At 34.2% G+C, this 24,454-nt stretch overlaps 1 protein-coding gene across 1 annotated transcript in view; it reads right to left on the bottom strand.

Moving 5' to 3' along the window:
• LOC103036514 (B-cell receptor CD22-like) overlaps positions 1-22,593 on the bottom strand; it is a 37,709-nt gene extending 15,116 nt beyond the window's left edge. Inside the window, exons 1-4 of the mRNA XM_049470879.1 lie at positions 22,547-22,593; positions 5,623-5,692; positions 2,684-3,010; positions 2,319-2,543 (exon numbers count right to left, since the gene is read on the bottom strand). Of these exons, the coding sequence (XP_049326836.1) occupies positions 2,319-2,543; positions 2,684-3,010; positions 5,623-5,680 (610 nt within the window). The 5' untranslated portion in view covers positions 5,681-5,692; positions 22,547-22,593. The remainder of the gene's footprint in view (positions 1-2,318; positions 2,544-2,683; positions 3,011-5,622; positions 5,693-22,546) is intronic.
• Positions 22,594-24,454: the final 1,861 nt, after the last annotated feature.

The following is a 24,454-nucleotide window of genomic DNA, read 5'->3' as shown; positions in this document are numbered from 1 at the left end:
TGGTCGCTGTGCCTGTAGGTTTACGTGGTTTGGCGTGGTGAAGTGAGGCACAATTGTGACGATTTGCGTGCTCTAATCAATTCAGTGATTGCCGTGGACAGCCCAAGTTCCGATTTAAGGAGGTTAAGCTCTTTTTAGCTGCTCCGGTTTTTGTGGTGCTGCTGCTTTCTCTTTTGGTGAAGCTGTTATATTAATACCATTTTAACGGTTTATATATACATATTTCCTTTGAGTGTGGCTTGGTTTGTTTAATTTCATCCCCAGACGCGTTTTTCAGTTTTTTCAGTTTTTTTTCAGTATTACAAGTTTTAGTAATTTTCTTTGGTTCTGTGGAGAATTTTGTTTTTTGTTTTTGAAATCCTTTAGATTATATTTTTGTCAACATTTTGGGTTTATTTTCGTTTGTTATTTTTCTAATAATAATAGTAAATGCATAATTGATTTCCTTTTTTTTGACGGGCGAATAATAAAAAGTAACGCATAGTAACTAATTACTTTTATAGTGGAGTAACTCCGTTAGTAACTCAGTTACTTTTTTAGAGAAGTAACGAGTAACTATAACTAATTACTTTTTCAAAGTAACGTGCCCAACACTGCATGTAGGAGACACAGCAAACACTTATTTGTGTATATTATTTATTACATGGATAAGAAGGTGCTGTGGTTAGATGAGAACAAAGTTTAACATTTTGACTGAAATACAAAGTGCTATGTGAAAAATAACATTGCACATCACCCTGAACACAGCATTACTACTGTAAAACATGGTGGTAGCAGCATCATGCTGTGGAAATGCTCTACTTTAGAAGAGTTGATAAGAAGATGAATGGAGATAAATACAGGGCAATACTAAAAGAAAATCTGTTGGAGGCTGCAAAAGACGGGAGACGAGAGATTCACCATGCAGCAAGTCAATGACCCTAAATATGCAGCCAGAGCTACTGTTAAATGATTTAGATCAAAGAATATTCATGTGTTAGAATGGCCCAGTCATAGTCCTGACCTAATTCCCATTGAGCGTCTATGGCAAGACATGCAAATTGCTGAAAGACCTGGCTAAGCATGAGCTGTTCAGCAAAGAAGAATGACCAAAATCTTAGTCTCTAGATACACAAAGCTGGTAGAGACAAACCCCAAATGACTTGCAGCTGTAATTGCAGTAAAAAGTGGCTCCACTGTGTATTGATATAGGGGGGATGAATACTTTTGCACGTGACACTTTTCAGATATTTATTTGAAAAAAAATTAGAAAACCATGTATCAATTTGTTTCACTTCACAATTATGTGCTACTTTGTGTTGGTCTGTCACTTAAAATCTCCCTTTGTGGTTGTAAGGTGACAAAATGTGAAAAATGTAAAGGGGTATGAATATTTTTGCAAGCCACTGTAGTTCTTAAAGAGGAAAGCATGAATATTGCATGCTGACAAATTAATTACTGTGAAAGTTACTGCAGCATTAATGGAGTACCAGGATATAAACATTTTGTTTTCTCTAACAGAGACACACATTTATAGAAACGTGTCTGTAGTGAACTTTTGTGATGTAGAAGCCTTGAAGAGTAAACTGTTTAAACCAGAGACTGTAAAAAAAGATGGACGCCGTGTCGCCGTTCCCATTCATTCAATGAAAATGAAGCCAAAACCTTCCACCATGTTGGCGATTCTGAAACCCGAGTCTGCGCAGAAGAGAGGGAGAAAGACTGTGGAGAGACAGCCTACTCATTTAAATAACCCCGCCCCTGGGGGCTGCCTCAAGGTCACAGGCTGCAGAGCGGGGCGGAGCGGAGCTTACGGTCTGTTATTGGTCCCGCCCATAACCAGCCCTTTTACAATAACCACACCTTTTTAAATAGAGCTGAATAACGTTTTAAACATCGAATTCTGTGGGGATATAAAAATTTGACAATATAAGCAGAGGTTACACTAAGTTAGCTGCTGCATTTAAATAAAGGAGGTATAATTACAGTATATTAGAAAAAAATGTGATTGAAAGTTGTCTGTTTTGCCATTGAAACCTATGGGGATGGGTGGGGTTACACAGCTTTCTGCAACCGAACAGCAGGGGGCGCCGACCTGTGGTGGCTTCACTTTTGAGAGACAATGCTCTGTCCAGCTATATACAGTCTATGGTTTAAACAATTTCAGCTACCTAGAAATTACATTAGATTAAGAAATGAAATATTTTAGCCCAAATACTTCAACACACAGATACACTTTTATGCAACTGAAATGTTGGGTGAGTAGTACTGTGAATATTTTTATTTCAAGTCAGTAAATTATTATATTCAAGCCTACAGTGGCTTTATGGTCAGTGCACTCTGATACTTACACACTGATGGAGAACGATGAATACTCCCAGACACCCCACAGGAGTATCTTCCCTGATAGAATATCTCAACAGACACACCAGTATATCCAGACAGTCTGTTTTCATTTCTGTACCAGATGTATTTTTGGTTTGTACCGAGGCTGCAGGTGGAGCTACAGGTCACTTTCACCCTTCTCTGTCCTACAGTTTTATGATCCACCTTCACCTGCAAATCTACACACACAATTTATATAGCGGTATATATAATTGTTTTCAAATATAATAAATAAATAAAATTAAATATAAATATAAATAAAATCATTTTTTTTTATTTGACTGTATCAGTGAGGGGCCAAACATCTGTAAGTATTTACCTGTAACAGTGAGATTAACTCCGAATGAAGCTGATATCCAGTCACTGTTTGATGTTTTAAATCTGAAGTTATAAAGTCCAGAGTCGCTCACTCTCACATCCTTCAGAGTCAGTTCACAGTTTTTCCACCCTGAGTTTACAGAAACTCGTTCTGAGAATTCTGTATCTTTTTTCAGAACTCGTTCTACATCATCAGAGTTCAGATACCACTCTCTCTCTCTGACCCAAGAAGAATAAGATTGTGTAAATGTGCAGGAGATTTTTACTTTAGATCCATTAACAGCACAGATACTCTGAGAGGAGAGAGTTACAGACTGAGCCTGAACTCCTGAAAACAAAACACAAAAAAAAATCATATATAGATAAAATACTCACATCTTTTTTCATACTACTTATAAAGAGTATTATGAGTACTACTAAAATAACTGCTATGCAATAAATAATAGGTTATCTATATTTGATCATGTAGTGAATGAAAGCAAGTTAAAAGGTAAAATTAGAATTAGAAAATAATTTTGTATATTTTGTAAGAATTGTATTCATAGAACATTTAATAATAATGTATAATGAAATGGTGTAATTCATATATACGAATATGTAAAAAAATCTTAGGAGGTGAAATGTGCTATTTTAAAATTAAAACTTTGTATTTAATTACAACAATTTTCAGATTTTAAATTTTTTTTTTTAAACTACAAAGGAACATATATACAGTTAGGTAGACAAATAAAAGTGTTTGACCTTTACAAAAAAAACACTTTAAAACCCAAACATTAAAACCCAACACAGGTGGTTTGGGAGAAGTTGGAGCACAAAGTAAAAGAAAAGCCGTTAAGAACCATTCCTGGAATGGCTTTTAGTTAACAGCTGTGCTGAACTCATCAAGAGTTAATTATTTGAATTTTTTGTTACTGTAATGTGTTTGAGAGCATCAGTTGTAAAGAGGTAGAGTTGGTATACAGTGAATAGCTCTATTTGATTAATGATATAATTCGTATTATGGCAAAAACTACTTAACTAAGTAAAGAAAACAACACTTTAAGAAATGGTCAGTCAATCCGAAACATTTCAAGAACTTTGAAAGTATCCTCTAATGCAGTCGCAAAGACCATCAAAACATTATGATTATGAGTTGGATCTCATCAGCAACAGTGACCTCTGTTGCAGTAAACCACAAGTTAACAGCACCTCAGATAAGAGTGTTTTGGTTTGTTTAACACTTTTAAGTAGATACATGATTCCTTTTTTTCCCACATAGTCTGGATGACTTCAGTATTAATTTACAACATAGAAAAAACATTGAAAACATTAAATGGGAAGGTGTGTCCAAACTTTTGATGCCTTCAATATTAATCTACAATGTAGAAATGATAAACATTAAATGAGTAGAGGTGTCTCCAAACTTTTGACTTGAACTGTACATTATTATTTCTATTTAACATTTAAATATCCATAATTAATTCAGTGTAAAGAAAGAAAACTGAAATTAATTGCAATTAATTACAGCAAATTTATTAATTAGGTAATGTTTTAAATCAATCGACAACTCTAGTATTCTTTAACAACTCACCAACTCAAGTTTAAAACACAAAACCAAACAAAAAAGTTACAATTTCACTTTATGAATTACAGCATTAATTTTATTTTATATATTAATATATTAATTAGTAATTATCTAAATATAATAAAATTTTATTTTTCCACATTCCAAGCACAAGCCTGAACATTTAATGACTATTTCAGTGGCCCTTTAAACCCTGCCTGTCAGAATCCTGCTGTGTAGGTGGACCATTCCACCGAATGGGTGCCATTTCTTTCCCCAGGAAATTACATGCATAAATGTGCACAAAAATAACTTTAAAATACATTTTATTATTAAGCATAGTGTCTTGTACATTGACCTAATTGCAAAAGTAAGATATGTAATTTACAAAATTAATAAAAACTACTCAGAACACTGAAAAAATAGCATTTATTACCTGTCCCCACTCTCTAACTAACTTTACCATGAAATATAATAATTAAATGTAATTTTTTGCATATTGGAGTTGTGTGACTCCAATATATAATAATAGATAATACATCCAAATACATCCATATTTAAGTTAAAATACTCATTCCTTTTACCGTAAAACATTACTCCATCTGAATCTGGAACATTCTACAAGTCATATTTACAACAAGAAGTTACATCAGCTGGTTCTTCCGAAGATCATGGAAAGACCAACATTAAGTTCCCTCATTTGTTTTTCTGTATATTTGATCGTATTGTAACTATGACTGATGAGCTCAATCTCAACACTCTATCCTGTTACCTAGATTAATTCTTAGATCTCATTTGTTTATTTTTAAAATACACATTTTGGGGAAATCACTAGAATGCGCTCAGTGTCCTCATGTTATTAGCATAGTCACCATTTATCTATTTTTCATGTTTTTGCTAATCCTATCGTAAAAACTCAGTCCTGTTATTTAAAACATAAAAAGTAACAGGAATGAGTGCCAGTAACAGGAATGAGTGTTCTTGCCTTATAAATATCAATTATTTAAACATGCAGTCAACCATTTCTTTAAAATAAAGACTTTCTGGAGAAAAAAAAACTAAGGAATTAGTGGACTTGCTTTTAAATGTTACATGACTTTTGTCACCAACTTCGACTTAGAAACCTTGTAAAAAATTAAGCAAAGCTGCCTGAGTTTGATCTGTACATGTTTTGTATGTATAAATATATGTGTTATTAGATTCAGAGAAAAAGATAAAAAAAATATTTATATAATATAATAAAAATATTTCTGGTCAATTTTGGGCCATATTGTAGTTGCATGATGACACATATTAATCTGTGCGTGCCTTTGTATGTACAGTATATTGTGCTCAGTGTCAAAAATCTAATACAATCAAACATCAAACACAAATATGCAATATTTAATTATTTTTACCTGTCAGAAACATGATGACTGCCACTACTAAAACAGTTCCTGCCATCCTAACAGGCATGGCTACATCATCCTGTAAACACAAATAAAGTTTAGTAGTAAACATTATGGGTGTCACGATTTCGATATTTCATCGAAATTGATCGAAATTATGTCATGGTCAACTTTCTCTCAGATAAAGTTAATAATATATCTTTGTTAAAGAAAAAAAACTTGTCATTCTCAGGGACCAAAAAAGTCTTAAAGTCTTATTTTTCATGTTTAACTGTTATAGTAGGACAGAGTTCAGTTAGTTAAGGCTCTAATTGTTCTATTATTTTCTACATGACTGTTCCTGTATTTTTTTTATTATTTATTTTGTTATGTTGCACATTGCTGTTTTAATAGTGCACACTGCTGCTACCAAAAAAAGCCACTAGATGGCATTACATATACATCTTAATTAAATTATTTAAATTTGACCATTAGTGCCAAATGTGGTGTATTACAGATCACTTATATAAAGCCCACCTTTTGAAATAAGATATTGTAAATTTGATTAATCAAACCAATGACTGATCATAGACTAATCTAAAACAGGCATAGGCCTCTCTGCTTTAAAAAAAAAAAAGAAAATCAAGAATCGAATCGAATCGTGACCCTAAAATTGTAAATAAAATTGGCGTGGAGCGAGCTGGAGTACGGGCCGCGAGACTGGCTGGACAAACAGACTCGAGTGTGACACTTGCAGCGGACCTGGGAGGTTACTGAAGCAGGAGCACACGGTGACGACGGCGGCCGCGGGGAGCGCGTTGGACTTGTGACCGAGGGTCGAGCCATACAGCAGCGTGAAGACAGCAACATTAGAGGGACAAATCCGACGGCAACCGGAAGTGCGTGTTTCAAAATGAAAGACCCAAGCGGTTAATACATTTTTAGTTAATATTAGACAAAATGCAATTTTAATATCCTTAGGCTATACTATTATTATAATATTTGAAAACAAAAAGTAGTATTATATATGAAAAAATACGTATACACATTATTTTATCCCATTAAATGATATTAATACAGAATAGGCATAGTTGTATCAGTCTGCTGTCTAAACTATACATTGTGTCAACATAAACCCATAGTGAAATTAATTCAGCAGACCCTCCTCTGTCAGAAAACATGTAGTTTTCTATCAAAAAAAGCGTAATTGTAGATGTAGGAGTCATCACACTATAGGCGATACATGGTTATATCCCATTAAATGATATGAATACAGGGTGGGCATAGTTGTATCGGTCTGCAGCCTAAACTATACATTGTGTCAACATAAACACATAGTGAAATTAATTTATCAGACCCTCCTCTGTCAGAAAACATGGAGTTATCTATGAAAAAAGCGTAATTGTAGATGTAGGAATCATCACACTATAGGCGATATGTGGTTATATACCATTTAATGATATGAATACAGGGTGGGCATAGTTTTATCAGTCTGCTGTCTAATCTATACATTGTGTCAACATAAACCCATAGTGAAATATATTCATCAGACCCTCCTCTGTCAGAAAACATGGAGTTTACTATCAAAAAAGCGTAATTGTACATGTAGGAGTCATCACACTATAGGCGATAAATGGTTATATACCATTAAATGATATTAATACAGAATAGAAATAGTTGTATCAGTCTGCTGTCTAATCTATACATTGTGTCAACATAAACCCATAGTGAAATATATTCATCAGACCCTCCTCTGTCAGAAAACATGGAATTTACTATAAAAAAAGCGTAATTGTAGATGTAGGAGTCATCACACTATAGGCGATAAATGGTTATATACCATTAAATGATATTAATACAGAATAGGCATAGTTGTATCAGTCTGCTGTCTAATCTATACATTGTGTCAGCATAAACCCATAGTGAAATTAATTCATCAGACCCTCCTCTGTCAGAAAACATGGAGTTATCTACGAAAAAAGCGTAATTGTAGATGTAGGAGTCATCACACTATAGGCAATACATGGTTATATCCCATGAAATGATATGAATACAGGGTGGGCATAGTTGTATCAGTCTGCAGCCTAAACTATACATTGTGTCAACATAAACCCATAGTGAAATTAATTCATTAGACCCTCCTCTGTCAGAAAACATGGAGTTTACTATAAAAAAAAAGTGTAATTGTAGACGTAGGGGTCACTTTTACTATAGGCGATACATGCCATTAAATTATCTTAATACAGAAAGGGCATAGTTTTATCAGTCTGCAGCCTAAACTATACATTGTGTCAACATAAACCCATAGTTAAATTAATTTATCAGACCCTCCTCTGTCAGAAAACATGGAGTTATCTATGAAAAAAGCGTAATTGTAGATGTAGGAGTCATCACACTATAGGCGATAAATGGTTATATACCATTAAATGATATTAATACAGAATAGGCATAGTTGTATCAGTCTGCTGTCTAAACGATACATTGTGTCAGCATAAACTCATAGTGAAATTAATTCATCAGACCCTCCTCTGTCAGAAAACATGGAGTTTACTATCAAAAAAGCGTAATTGTAGATGTAGGGGTCACTTATACTATAGGCGATACGTGGTTATATACCATTAAATGATATGAATACAGGGTGGGCATAGTTTTATCAGTCTGCAGCCTACACTATACATTGTGTCAACATAAACCCACAGTGAAATGAGTTCATCAGACCCTCCTCTGTCAGAAAACATGGAGTTATCTATGAAAAATGCGTAATTGTAGATGTAGGAGTCATCACACTATACGCGATAAATGGTTTTATACCATTAAATGATATGAATACAGAATAGGCATAGTTGTATCAGTCTGCAGCCTAAACTATACATTGTGTCAACATAAACCCATAGTGAAATGAATTCATCAGACCCTCCTCTGTCAGAAAACATGTAGTTTACTATCAAAGAAGCGTAATTTTAGATGTAGGAGTCACTTATACTATAGGCGATACATGGTTATATCCTATTAAATGATATTAATACAGGATGGGCATAGTTTTATCGAGCATTGCAATGATAGATTTATTAGGGTATTTAAGTTTTTTTTTACAACTTAAGATTACCATTGTTAATATATTTGATACACAAATAAGCAAATAAAATAAAAACTCACTGAAGTCTTTAGTGGGGTAAATTGAGTTTAATATACATATGATTGTTAAACAAAGAATAAAAAATCAGATAATTAAGCAATTTGTAACGTATTCAGAAAAAATATAAAAAAACATTCTAGATATTTTGAACATATAATTATCATAAGAAATCCATATAACAAAATTAGCACTTACAAATCAAGTATGAAATGAAACTAAAAAAGGGCATTTCTTAAGGACAATGCAGAGCCACAGTTCATTATCTATGGGGACAAAATCCAAAATCTGTGAATCCAATTAGAAAACTTTGTACAAGCACACCATTCCTGATCAGGCCAATCAATCTTAAGTTAAAACAGTGTTGATATCTCAAAACTATGAGACTAGTCAGTGGACAAAATATTAAATACCAAGATTCAGAAAAAGAAGAACAATCTCAATTGGATAACAATTGCAAATTTGTGAAATCAATAATTAATGAATTACTGTACAATATTTTGATGGAGAAGTTCATGTAATAGATAATCTCTCATGTTTTCATTGCAAAATTGATTTAGTGGAACTTTGAACAACATTGCTTTTACAAAGAAACACACATAAAGGCCACAGTTGCTGCCACATGTTTGTTTTTTAAAATTAGTGCATTTGTGATAAAATTCATACTGAAAAGGCATCTCTAATTTTTCTATGTAATGCTAAATATTGGAGAACCATAAATTTTTGTATTTTAACTAGAACTTTCACAATTTCATGTTCATATGTTTTTAATGAATCTAAGATTTTTCCATTGATAATACTTTTTTCACCCAACACATTTTGTGTTATATTAAGAACAGCAGCAACCCAGTGTACAGAGCCTAAATTGGAACAACTACAGTATTATATCTCCACCAGTTTATTTCAGGATTTGGGGCATCTGGCAGAATATCAATTTTCTCACAATATAAACTGCAAAGCTGTTGACTTGCAAATGTAGATGGACACATCAGCACTTTTTGATCTGTTGCTTTGTCTTTTAAAAGAGCAAGGTAAGCATCTATAATTCTGTCATTTAGCCATCTTCCACTTGTGATTAACTCTAAATCCTCTTTAAGTAAATTTTTTGGAAGATCATCATGGTTTTGCCAAAATACATCTGAATGTTTATAAGGGGTGGTTTTCTCACTTGCTCTGTACATTTATGTTTTGTCTCCTGCAGTTTTAAATTCTGTATATCTATACAATTTTCTAACTCTAAAGCAACTATAACTGATTTTGATTGGGATACCATTTTATTAATTAAGGTAGAGCTATAATTTATATGGTTAACACCATTGACAGTCCAGCCACTGTTTCCTGCTTTGAAAAGTTTAGCAAAAGGGGGGGTTTCATAGTGAGAGAGAATGGCTCCAATTTTGTAAACATTATCACTGAACACTGAAGACAACATTATTTTTTGATCTAGCTTAATATTGCACTGGTCTGATAATACAATTAGTGTTTTAGGGCAATGAATGGTCTCGTTTTTATTAATTGACACTGAATCTTTGTTTCCACATTTCTTACACTTAATTTGGGAAAATGATTTTAGTGAAAACTCAAGTCCTTCAGATGTAATCTCGTTTGCTGGTAACAAAAGGATTTTATTGCTTCTGTTATATATAGCTGAATTTTTATTGCATACTTTGCAGCTATACCAAGTCAAAATATGAGTGTACATCAAATCACTTGATAAGAACTTCCCTGGAACTGTTTGTTGTACAAAGCTGTTAGTGTAGGAATATATAGACTGTGCTGTAATTTCACCACAGAGAGTTAAATAGGTTTTTTTTCCAATTTGATTTGTTCCAGTTTTCTAATAGCATGTTCAAATGTATCTGAGTGATTTATTTTTTCAGCTGTTAGAAGACATTCATGACAAGTTGTAATGGCTGATGTATTTTTTAAAAATGAATGAACCAGTGACATGACATTTGTGATTGCAGGAGTAAAACTGTGTGTGCATGATGCATTCAAACTTTGGCACAGGCTTTTTCCAGGTTTTATTTTTTTACTTTCTGAACCATTGCTTGATAGTTTGATAGTTTGATTGGCACCTGCCCCTATGGGTTTATGTTGACACAATGTATAGTTTAGGCTGCAGACTGATAAAACTATGCCCACCCTGTATTCATATCATTTAATGGGATATAACCATGTATCGCCTATAGTGTGATGACTCCTACATCTACAATTACGCTTTTTTCATAGATAACTACATGTTTTCTGACAGAGGAGGGTCTGATGAATTAATTTCACTATGGGTTTATGTTGACACAATGTATAGTTTAGACAGCAGACTGATATAACTATGCCTATTCTGTATTCATATCTTTTAATGGTATATAACCATTTATCGCCTATAGTGTGATGACTCCTACATCTACAATTACGCTTTTTTGATAGTAAACTCCATGTTTTCTGACAGAGGAGGGTCTGATGAATTAATTTCACTATGGGTTTATGTTGACACAATGTATAGATTAGGCTGCAGACTGATATTAATTATTATTATTATTATTATTATTATTATTATTATTATTATTATAGATTGGTTTGTAAGAACCATGTCAGTGCTTTCACAGTTGTAAAAAAGATAACAACCATACCTCTTACTGCCATCTACGGGTAAATGTCTCTTCTGACCCAGCATGTGTAAATATGGAATATATGGTTGAGGTATAAAAAATGTTTTATACTGTTTTGCCAAATTCTCTCCCTGATTCATTTCCCACTAATATTACTGTTTAAAGTTAAGGCTAGTGTTTTCGTAAATAATCATTTTAAATCACTCAAATTTAACAGAAATGGTTACATATAAACCAGAGACGTCACTAAAGCAATGGATAACCCTCCAGATCGGTAAAACTATATTTAATTGTGTAATATATTCAAACGCTTCATTGCTTTTATTTTGAAATAGAAACTCGGGAGGAGCATGAAAAACGAAACACTTCTGGGTATAATTCGTTGCTTATTGTTGCTCACTGAACGCAGCTGAGCCATACACTGTGGGCAAGCGGCTGCTGGTTCTGAGTACAGTTTTGACTGTGCTCAGAGCGGTGTGAGTACAAACAGCCTTTTTATTTACAGTGTATGTGGCTGTAGAGTGATAGTTAGCTTGTTGTTATGAGGAGTTTTATTCAGTAAACTGCATAAGTTAAGCTTTTGATTTATTGTTCACCCCTGCATTATATATTAGAGGCTGATTAGTTTAAAGGAACTAGTTACTGTTCAGCCTTTCCTGTGCCCTGTTAGGGATGTGACCCTGTGGACAGAGAAGAGCTGCATCTGCCTGCCCTGGAAGCTGTTTATCTTAGAGACTAGGACATTTTGTGTATTTTGTGTTTTGTTTTATGTTAATTTTGCTCTTTTTTGTTTATTAAATATTCATTTTGGTCTGAGGTTTTTAACCTCAAATATTTTTAGTCTTTCTTACGCATGCTTTTTAGCTGGTTTGTCTAGATATAATAATAAATAAAAAAAGGCTTTGTTTCTTATTTTTGTTGTTGTCTCCTTTGGGTATTTCTACTGGTATAGACTATATTCCCTCCCAAACTGAATCATATTTTAATAATTAAGCTAGGTTAGTTCCAGGGGTTACTTAGTGTGCAATATTGGTGTCCATTGTTAAATTTAAAGATTGGGTTGTGCGTGGGATAATTAAGTCCCCTTGTGGATAAACTCACTGGGTAAAATTTGATCCCTCTAACAAGAGGTTCTTCCTGATCGATTCACCATTCAGTCTGGGTTATTGTAAGTTTAGGACCTTAACACACGCACTCTCTGGTACTTTGTCCCGGGGACATAATCAATCCTTACTGAGACGAAATGAAACATTGAAGATCAGCAGTAGGCCAGTAATTTATGATGTGAAGTTATTTTAATAAATTATATACAGTTTAAAAGTCATATAAGGTCAAATAACCAACATGTTCATCAAATTACTTTTTTTTTTTTAACTGTCTGTACAGTATTGATACACTATTGATATTGTATATTTACTCAGATTTGACTGTGTTGTAGAACTACAGCACGTTATACATGAGCAATACACATTTTGCTTGAAATATATAAAATATAGAACCAAGCAAGCATGACTATTATTCCCAAGAATATTAAGAGCAAACTGATGTCACACTGATGTCACAGCACAGCGGCAAGGAAAGGCAGCGGACTCGATTTTGCAGTAAATCGGCGAACTCAGACTGGATCACGTTTTGAATTATTATTATTCTTCACAAAGGATCATTGTGAGAAACACTAAACATCTCTAATTTATTTCACTGCATAATAAAGAGGTAAATAGGAAAACGTGCTCCAGTGTTTAAAGTGGACATGAAACATTTCAGTTTGTACATGTTTTTTTTTTTGTACAAGGGATTAAATATGATGGAATTTATTTGGGGGGGGGGGGGGATTTTTCTATAAAATGTTTACACACTAAATTATAATATATTTGTTTGTTACTACCCTAAACGTTTTTGCTAGTGCGCCGCCAATTTGCCCGTGCAGCACTGGTGACGTCACGAGGTTGGTTGGTTGGTTGGTTGAAGAGCCTAGGTACACAACTAGCGGTCAGGGTTAAGGAAAAGAGCTTGTTGCTTGTCGAAATTATGGGTGAAGACGAAACTGAACATGGTTTTGATCAGATTCCTAAAAACCCAATGGCTTATGCTTTCGAGCCGGTGAGGAGACGAGGCTGCGAATTCCAATCTGTACAGAGGAGCAGCCAGCCGTTCCTGTAAGTTACAAGTGGAGAGGGTCGGTAACACTAACTTTACCTGGTGCAGATGCGGTCACTGCACTGCCTCGTCGACTGCAACCAAGTGCATTTGCTTTTAGGGGGCTAAGGTGGACCATTTGCTCAGAGGTCTTCCCTGCAATAACCCTGAGCAGAACTTTTAAGATGCTTTTCTGAGAGCGAGACGTTTTGGGGGTCTCTATGCTCTCTCTACGTGAAGTCCGTGCAGAAACCCTGCAGCCCTTCAACAGCAGGTCCTGTTAACTAGCTTGTTTAAATACATTTAGCTACTTAGCATGTAAAGTCCAGAGTTCATTAAGACTGAATGAAGTACATGATTTATGTGGATATTGAAACACCCAGTCACTGTTTGGTTAATAAACTGTTCAGTTTGGAAGTTAGAAGACTTGCTGTGTAGCTAGCTAATACTAATACTGCTCCAGCCTTGTTGCTGAAGAAACTCCTGTATAGCGCTATACGTAAATGGAGTGGCTTTACTGCTCCTTACAACCTGACCGGTAGAATTCATGCATAAGGCACACTGACATTCATGCATTTTAAGTGCACCTTATAGCGCGAAAAATAGGTAAAACTTATTTTAATGGAGAAATTTGAATTCTAACAATGCTTTTTTTATTTTGTTTTACACTTGTAAAATAGTGACATTTGCTGTTTTAAAATGACAACTTTTAGACTTTAAAAGATCCAAAACAATTCAGTCAGACAGGAATATGGGTAAGGCAGCTTGTGTGGTGGTAGGAAAACTAAGTAATGCACAATGCTTGTTCTTTTATTTAGATATATAGCGCAGTAAAAAATTGAGACCACTTCAGTTTCTCTGATTTTGCTATTTATAGGTATATGTTTAATTAAAATAAAAATTGTTGTTTTATTCTATAAACTATGGACAACATTTCTCCCAAATTCCAAATAAAAATATTGTAATGTATTTGAAGAAAATGAGAAATGGCTGAAATAACAGAAAAAGATGCAGAGCTTTCAGTCCTTAAATCAATATTTGGTGGTATAACTCTTGATTTTTTTATCATAGTTTTTAATGCATCTTGGCATGTTCTCCTCCACCAGTTTTACTTACTACTTTTGGATAACTTTATGCCACTCTCGGTGCAAAAATGTAAGCAGTTTGTGGTGTATGTGGTTTGTCCTGGGTGTTGACCTTTTAAGAACGTTTATATGAAGAATGTCTAAAGACAGTGTGTGAGTATGAAATGTGTGAAATTTTGACTTCCTCTAGGCCCTCAGCAGAAGAGGTGTGAAGTCAAAAACAACACAATGTTGAGACAGAGGCCTGACTGGCAGTCAGATGCAGCTTTACACACACACAGAATAGAAATAAATAGAGATCTAAATGCAGTAACGAAGTACAAATACTTTCTTACCTTACATGGCATGAAATGTTGATTATCTGTACTTTACTTTACTGCAGTAATTATTATTCAGATTAATTTTTACTTCTACTACTCACATTTTCAACAATTATCTAAACTTTCTATTCCTTACATTTAAAAAAAAAGCCTCATTACTCCTGAGCTTGTTTTCATTCCGGTTTCGCCTTGTTAAAAAAAAATATCCAGGTAAATCTCTTCATCTAGATAGAGTGAATTTGATTGTGGTTGGAAAAGAAGTATAAATATACACCATTCTGACAACCTATTGGATTATACTGTGATCCATCACACCTGCACATCATGTAATACCACATTCCAGCAAGAACATAGCAGACGTACGTAGCCTAGTATGAAGATGATCCATACAGACACTCAAAGAACTCGAGCTCTTGAAACATCCCAACTAAGCTTCTTTAATATATTTACATTCTACTAAATTACATTCATTTTCATTGGGCATATATGCAGCTGAAACAGAAAGTTTATTAACATAAACATTTTAATATAACATTATAATCATTATGACTTTTACAAAATGTGTTTTGGGGTAGTGCACTATAGGTCCCTGTGGCACGGCTTAAGCTTTCGTCCTTTCCCCCCCTTACATTACATTATTTTTATACTTTAAGTAGTTTCAAAACCATTACTTACAGTAAACTTTTACTGGAGTAAAAAGCTTGAGCTTCTACTTCTACAGACGTATTTAAACTCTTGTATCTATACTTCTACCTACAGAGTAATGAATGTTTAAACTTTTGACCCTTGTTTTTGAAGAGTGAAGTTGTGGCCTCACAACTATAAAAGTGGCTTTCAGAGGTTTGTTAGATTTCATAGATAAAATCTATGTTAAAACCACAACAGAGACAAAATGCTTTGATCAGTTAAATGTGTTTAATCACAGACAGTGTGACTAAGAGTAACAGAGTTTTAAATGTACAAGATTTGAATTTATGGATCTGAAAACAGCAAATTTCACCACATCACAAAAATGCATTAATTATTTAAAAATTGATAAATAGCATGTAAATATAATTAAATATAAAATACAAAATTCAGATAAAATTTTTTATGTAAGTTTATTTTAGCTAGGACATGGTTTAGTGGCAAGCAAGTGCACCATGGGCGCTCAGCACCCATACACCCCCACACATTACACAAACAACGACACGCAGCAGTGCACAGATCCAACTTTTACATCAACACTAAACAAATTATAAAATAAGGTTGCTGTTTCTGTAAATGGCCAGCTCGTGCACTTTCACAGCTGCTGAGAAGTGCAGAAGTGCTGCGTTTTTAACCCTTTCATACTGTCTGTAATGCGTCTGTAATGCACACAAAATAAGACACTACTATCCACTACTAAGGCGCATTTTAAGAAGAGACTCTATAAGGAACTTCTAATTCAGCAGGTCAACAGGTGGTGGTGGGGGGAGGTAAGTTAAGTAAAGCTAAGCTAAGTAAACAGAACTTTAATGAAAAAAGACTTTCAAAGTCAAATGAGTGCTGAATATTAATTTACACAGATTTCTCTCCTAAAAACTGTTTTGTGGGTGAGTAAAGTTCTCACTCAAATAAACAGGCTTTACAGCTTCTTACAACCTGACTGGTAAAATACATAAGATGCACTAATGTGAAAAATACGATATATAAAAATAAATCCAATTAACTAAAAAAAAAAATCCTAAACATGAAAGGGCTAAAGAATTATTTATAACGAGCTTGTATTACTTGCCTCATTTGTTCTGTAGTGCTGACATGCCCTAAGTTGCTGTTTTTTTTTTTTTCCATTGCAGTGGGTGGGTCTAAGCTACTGTTTCATTGGCTGGTTTCTGATCTTTTCTGAAGGACAATAGGTCTTGATTTGTGTTCTCTGTAACAAAACTTGATCTCCATTATAATTGACGTTGGATTTCAAAGGGTTAAAATACAAATCTGCCAGAGTCAGAGCGCACCTGACTTTTAATGATAATATGAGAGTAGGGACACGCTGGTTGGTTTATTTCACGTTACGCCCGAAACACACCCATGATTGATTAAGAGGATTATTACATGCCTTTTGCCTTTTCCAGCCGCACAAGGCACAATTTTTCTGTCGCTATGATAGCAAAGACACGCTGACACGCCCCCCTAAATAAAGCTGTGTGCTGCATGGTTCAACAGCTCGCATACAGATCACTAAAATAGTGCCCCTAGTTTCAGTTAAATCTTTAATATCAATTAAGTTTCATCTTAAGTCCAGATGTAAGTAAACTAGGCTTCAACTAAAGTTTGAGATACTGAATGAACACTGGCTTGTTTTAAATGAGATCAGAAGACTGTAATCAGTCTTCTGAGTGTCATAAAGTCATGAGTGTCATAAAGTTATCCAAAAGCAGTGTGTAAGACTGGTGGAGGAGAACATGCCAAGATGCATGAAAACTGTGATTAAAAACCAGGGTTATTCCTGATTTCTGAACTCTTAAAACTGCAAATAAATGCTCTAAATGACAATATATATATATTTTTTTTTGGAATTTGGGAGAAATGTTGTCCATAGTTTATCAAATAAAACAATGTTTATTTTACTTAAACATACATAACCAGTGTTACTGTGATTGTGATTGTGTGAATATAACAGCAGCATTTAAAGTGGAACTGAAACTTTAAAGAACTATACTTAGCACTCAACAGTACTAAACAGATTTAAACATAATATTGTGGTGTGAAAAAAACCCCTTTGTGATTTGTTATTTTTTGCATGTTTATCACTCTTAAATGTTTTAGGTCATCAAACTAAGTTTAATATTAGTCAAAGACACGCAAAGTAAACACAAAATGCGGTTTCTAAATCAAGGTTTTTATTATTAAGGAAGGGAAAAAATCCAAACCTACATGGCCCTGTGTGAAAAAGTGATTGCCCCCTAAACCTAATAACTGGTTGGGCCACACTTAACAGCAACAACTGCAATCAAGCGTTTGTGTTAACTTGCAATGAGTCTTTCACAGAGCTGTGGAGGAATTTTGGCCCACTCTTTTTTTTTTTTTTTTTTTTTTTACAGAATTGTTGTAATTCCATCACATTGGAGGTTTTCAAGCATGAACCGCCTTTTTAAGGTCATGCCACATCATTTTAATAGGATTCAGGTCAGAACTTTGACTAGGCCACTCCAAAGTCTTTAGGACCTGGAAAACATGCTGTGGTAAATGGAACAATTGTCTACCAAAAAGTCCTGAAGGAGAATGTCCAGCCATCTGTTTTTGACCTCAAGCTGAAACAAACTTGGGTTCTGCAGCAGGACAATGACCCAAAACACACCAGGAAGCCCAACTCTGAATGGCTGAAGAAAAACAGTGAAAACCTTGGAGTGGCCTAGTCAAAGTAATGAAAATAATATTGTAAAGATGAGGCATGAAACCTTAAAAAGTGACAAACATGCAAAAAATACACCAATGTAAATTCCCAATGTAAATTAAAACTTTAATAAAATTACTGTTACATCATTAGGATGTTATGAAACAAATAAAGTTCAGTAATGTTATTTGAGAGTAGTATGTGGGGATGGTACTATTAACAGTGTAAAGGGATTTCAGATAAAACAATACAACTATTAATATGTGTTAATTTTTCACTATTCAGCTTCAGAGTTTGGTTGATAGTTATGGAGAGCGACTAGACACCTAAAACATCTTCCTGTGACTATGGTTCTATAATTTAGACTATTAGTTATTAACTGTGCAACCTCAAGAAGAACAATCAGAGGTTTATTTTATCAGTCTGCCGTTTCCACAGTCTTTTTCTGCTTTTCATTTCCTGAAGTATAGTTTCGCTTCATCCTCAAACTCCCCCTAAATCTTGACGCAAGGGGGGAGCAGAGGGGGATTTCATTTATTTGTTGGGTCCTTGTTTATAAGCTGGTCCAGCTCTGTTTAACACCAGTGAAGTTGGTGAATAGGAGTATTTGAGACTAATATTAATCATAAATCGTTATATTTATCCTTAACTAAAACAAAAATAGAAGTTATGTTGTCTGTGCAACACAAAGAATATTTTTCATTATTGCATTCAATTAAAACCAAAATAATACCATTACCTGTGAATTAAAATGTACCTAAAATCTAACATGCCTAGTGTTTAAAAGCTCTGTGCAATGTCACTCTTTTCTTACAGAAAGATGGTGGTGAAAATGAGGAGAAGCTGATCAAAAACTGAACTTATTATTTAATAGTACCTTAGAAAGTTTTGTTTAATTTATTTATTTCTAATTTTAATCAGGTTTTCTCATGAATTCATAAGGTCAATTACCCAAACCACTCATTAGGACTCCCACTATCACTAGTGATTAGGCAACGCCTCTTCTCTAAATGCAGCTGCTGCAGCATTGCAGAATAGCATCACAGCACGCTTGGATGAAAGCACAGCGACCATCATCCTGGGAGTGATGAGGGGAAAGAGCACCATCTACCCACCCAGAGAGAGCAAGGCCTATTATGATCTCTCAGGGCTCCAGTAGCTGATGACAAGCTGCATGAACAGGATTCAAACCGGCAATCTCCTGATCATAGTGGCAGGGCTTAGCCTGATGTGCCACTCGGAGCCCCTATGAATGTTTTTAACTTTCTGAACATATAACTCCTGAGCAAATTTGATAAAAAAACGAATTTTCCATTATAGCAACTTTGGTTCAGCGCATTTACAGTGATACTGCGCTATGCAATCTCTATCCAATTACAATGCAATATAAAATGCTCGATCTATGTGATTTAGTGTTATTTATTTAAGCCATGGAAAAAAATTATGTTTAAAATTAAGTTGTCTTTTTTAGTGTTAAAGCCCAAGTTAGATTGATTTCAAGTCCAGGTCAGTAAAGGTGAGCTCAGTGTCTTTTCTATTTTGCAGATTCAGGTAGCAAGTCAATATATTTGTTGACCAAGTTGGACTTGAGTCCAGGGGCCCTATCACACTCCCTGCGCAAGGATTGTCGCAATGCCTGTTGCTATCTTACACCCTGTCATCATTTTTTTTTTTTCGCCTTGCGCATGCATCCTTAAAATAACGCTGGGGTTTAGAAATATATTAACGCCAATGGGCGCGGTGGTTTGTTAGTGATGTGTGTTCAAGTACATTTCTGGTGTTTCTAGCTTGGCACCAGAAAATAGACCTGCGCGACTGACCGGGATAAACCCAGACAAAAGTCAGCAGTCATCCATGTCTGGATCACCGTGCACACTGCACGCCCCAAGCACAATACCACATACTATCACTTCTTTACCACAGCAAAAATAGATAGATAGATAGATAGATACTTTATTGATCCCGAAGGAAATTTAGCAGCCAGTAGCAGTTACACAACACAGTCGAAACAAACAGTACACAGTAGAAACAAACAATAAGTATTATAAAATAAAATAAAAGAGCACAGTGAGGAATATAAGACTCTAAACTATAAAATTATAAACTGAGACTTAAAAATATATACATAAATATATAAATACAAAAAAACTATACAAAGTGTGAAAGTAATCAGTCATAGATATGAGGTAGTGCAGTAAAATAATAATTTAAGTATAGAAGGTATCAGCAGATATGACAATATTAAACATAAACCTGTGCAAGTATTGTATTTAAGTAAGGTGCGTAGTGTAGTGTCCAGGAGTGCAAAAGTACAGGATGTACAGTAAAGTGACAAAGTGTCCAGGGGTGCAAATGTACAAGATGTACAGTAAAGTGTCCAGGAGTGAAAAGGTACAGAGTGTACAGTAAAGTGCCAAGTGTCCAGGGATGCAAATGAACAGTATATACAGTAAAAAGGCAAAAGAGCATCTTCAGCAATCAACTATAAAAATAAAATATACTTTAAAATGTGCACAGTAACAACAAGTTATTATTAGATATATTTATTTCTGACATTTATAAGGATTTATATTTATACTTATGTAATTGTAGCTTAATATAGCAGATATAGGCATTCTGCTGTTTAAATTAGACAGATGCTCATTCTCACTCAAGCTGTTTAATCTGTTTGCCTTATTTCTTATCACCAGGTCACAATAAAATGCCGCTCACACGACATGGCAGAGCGCACAGCATTGCCTCTGTCAGAAAAAAAAAAGATTACAAATAGACTACAGATATAAAACTCAGTTTAGTTAAATAAACTTAAGATGAAAAAGTTAATTAAAGTTAATTAAATATTGTCAAATATAAAATGTGTTGCTGTGCTCTTTCCATGATTTGAAAATGAAACTAATGTCATTCAGTGTTGCAAAACCAGCTTTTACATAAACAATAAACAAAATAAAGAATAAAATAACATTGCTGTTCTCTTAAATGAGCTTCCGATGTACCTTTACAGCACGAATGCACAGATCAGTATCCTCTGCTGAGACGCACAAAGTGGTACGCTCTTAAGATCCCAACATGCCAAAGTCAGAGTGCACCTGCGCAATTGGCAGACTGATTGGTTTATTTCACGCTACACCCAAAACACACCCATGATTAATAAAAGAAAAACTACACGCCTTTTGCGAGTTTCGACCTGCGCAAGGCGTACTTTGTGCACCCTTGCGATACCAAAGACAGGACACACCCTTAAATCCAGCTATAGATCACTAAAATAGGGCCCCAAGTCATGTGACTTGAGTCCACACATCTGCTAAAAGGCTGTACCAGACCTCCTATGTCCAAAATGCTAACTTTACAGGAGCAGAAAAAGAACCTTATAAAACTCATTACATTTTAATTGTAGAAACATTTTATTATCACTATAGAATATTATTAACATTCAAGATAATCTTGAAAATTTACAAATAAATACTACTCTAAAATCCATATTTTTCTAAACTTTTTAAGTCAAAAATAGTGTTAAATAATGTAGTGTTAGCTTTTGCCAATCTACCTACAGTCTTTTTAAACACAGACTACTGTGGATAATGACTGCAGAATACACAACAAGTAGATTCTTTCAGTACCACTATTTTATAATATAAATGCTAGCATGAATAAATTAATTGAATAAGCTGCACAAAATGAGAGTCTATAGAAAGTGAATGTTAATTTAGACTAACATTTCAAAAAGAATCAAAATACTTTTTAAGGGACCCTAGAATGGAAAACTTTGTTTAGCTTAAGCTGGAGTTACAATACACAACTTTTAGCCCGATTTTAATGGAGAACTCTGGGGTTAAATGAAGTGTGAGGTGTGATGAAGCATGACAACAAGTACAAACTTTTGTCAAATAGCCCAACTTCATTTAGCATTCTGAAATACAGCACCTTGAACCAATACTCCCAACAGGCTTACAATGTTAGCGATAGGGGCATAGCATTGCCCACGCAAAGAAATCACACCATTACTCAAAGTAGCTCCACACTGAGGGGCCTGATATTTAAACCGAGACACTAAGAACTTGCACAAGTAATTTATTGAGGTAGTTGTACCAGTTCCTAATTTTTCCCTACCAGACACAATGTCCACAATGCTATTATTACAGTAGCGGGAAAATAACCTTAAAAAACTTAAATTTTAATTGTAGAAATATTTTATTATTGCTATATAATACTATCAACATCCATGCTAATCTTACACATTTAAGAATAAATGCTAATGTTTCAAAAGTCAAAAAGAGTGCTGAATAGAATTAAAAAACAGTTAAAAACTGTAAACTTACATGTCTTTCAGGGAGGAGTTGTCAGTCATGCAGATGCACTGGAAAGGAAATATCTATTTATTAACCCAGCTAAAATGAAGGCGCAGTGTGATTTCCTTCCTCATTATTTGAATAGAGAAAGTTATGTTTCAGAATGAATCACATTGGGCCAACAAAGTTAAACAGGTTGAATGTAGCTTTTATAACTGAATTAATTGTATACAATATTTTGTACCAAAAATAAGATACGGGGAAAAGAGTCTACTGAAAAGAATGTACTGTAAATAAAAAAAAAACAAAACAAATTATAGCTTTTAATAATTTATGCATTTTTTTTTAGCAATTTTGCAATTTTTACTAAACATATCAAGCTATTTAAACGTGTCCAATAATTTTCTGTCCATCCTGTCATCTCGGAGTCCTCTTTAAAAATGCAGTGTGACATCAGTGATTACAAAACCTTTTTATTTTTAAGGGACATAACAATTGTTATGTTAAATGTTAAATTAATTAAAAAAACATCTTAATGTATCTTCAAAACAAAATAAAGTCACCTTTAACAATTTAAAAGGTTTGCAATTTTAGGTCAGTTTCATTTTTGGAAAATGCTTGCTTGTGCAGCGTGCTGTAACAGCGTGGACACCTGAAGAAAAAAAGAGAGATAGTTATTAATTATAGTTATAAGTTTAGTTTAGTCTTATTCCTTGTATGTTTTGTATAGCTTTGTATTTAAAAAGACAAAAATAAACATTCAGTAAACATTTAACTTTCTCATATTTTCAGTGTTAAATGATAATGCATCCACACCACTAGGGGGCATGCCTGGATAAGTAACGCGACTTTTCCTTACAGCGCACAGATACACAGAAACATATGTAGGTAAACAAAGAGATAAATTGACTGTAAAGACATTTTTCTTTTAGTTAAAATAATAATACTAATAATAATGTTAATAATAATAATATTTTATAATATCCAGTAATGACTCCCTCACCAAGGCCAGTCATAAGCCACAGCTTTGTCCTCAGCCTCTCAAGGCCAGAAATCCGCTTCTATAAAGCCTAAGCTTCTAGAAACTGTGATGTAGTGTTAGCCTTAACACTAATAGTCTTTTTAAACATAGCCTTCTGTGAATAATGACTGGAGAATACAAACAAGTGGCTTCAAAATAACAGAAATGCTTATATGACCAAACAATATGACAAAACACTGAATTAGAGAGATTATTTTAAGAATACACTACTGCTACAAAATTACAATTACATGTTATCATTGCATATGATATGATATGGCACACCCCTAACTGAGATATTAAAAAATAGAAGAATTTTATCAGATTCGTAACAGAAGTCAGTGATCCAGAATGTCATGATACTAATAATAACGCACTCCAAATATCTCCATATATCCAGGATTAAAGTAAAATAAATGATACTGTACAGATATAATCTGTCTCTAGTAGATATATAATGGTAAATGAGAACAGTGTGAGTTTTTTTTCTTTTTCTAAGAAGAGCACAAAAGAAATAGTCTACCCCGATGTGATAATTAGGGGAGTTATATGGCACTACAGGTGTGAAAACTCCCTTAGACTAACATTTGAAAAAGTGTCATTTTGTAGCCTGACACTTTTAAAGATACCCTTAAATGGAAAACTTAGTTTATCTTGGGGAGTTTTCACACCAGCACTATTTCCCAGCTGGTCACCAACGTCAGTAGATGTTGAATTCAGGTTAAACATTGGTCATGATGTCAGATGACAAAAAGTTTAATTCAGGATAATGTCTAAAAGCGTTTTTATACCAGCACAATTTGGTTTGGTTAAAATGGTGTATTGGTGGTTTGTACCTTTAGTGCGGCTCGATTGCACAGGTGTGGAAACAGTAATCGTATTGACAGAGACCAGCTAGAGGAGGTGGTTTCAGTCCA

The sequence above is a fragment of the Astyanax mexicanus genome, chromosome 23, assembly GCF_023375975.1.
Source record: "Astyanax mexicanus isolate ESR-SI-001 chromosome 23, AstMex3_surface, whole genome shotgun sequence".
Classification (NCBI taxonomy): Eukaryota; Metazoa; Chordata; class Actinopteri; order Characiformes; family Acestrorhamphidae; genus Astyanax; species Astyanax mexicanus.
This window is presented reverse-complemented; position numbering and strand designations above follow the sequence as displayed.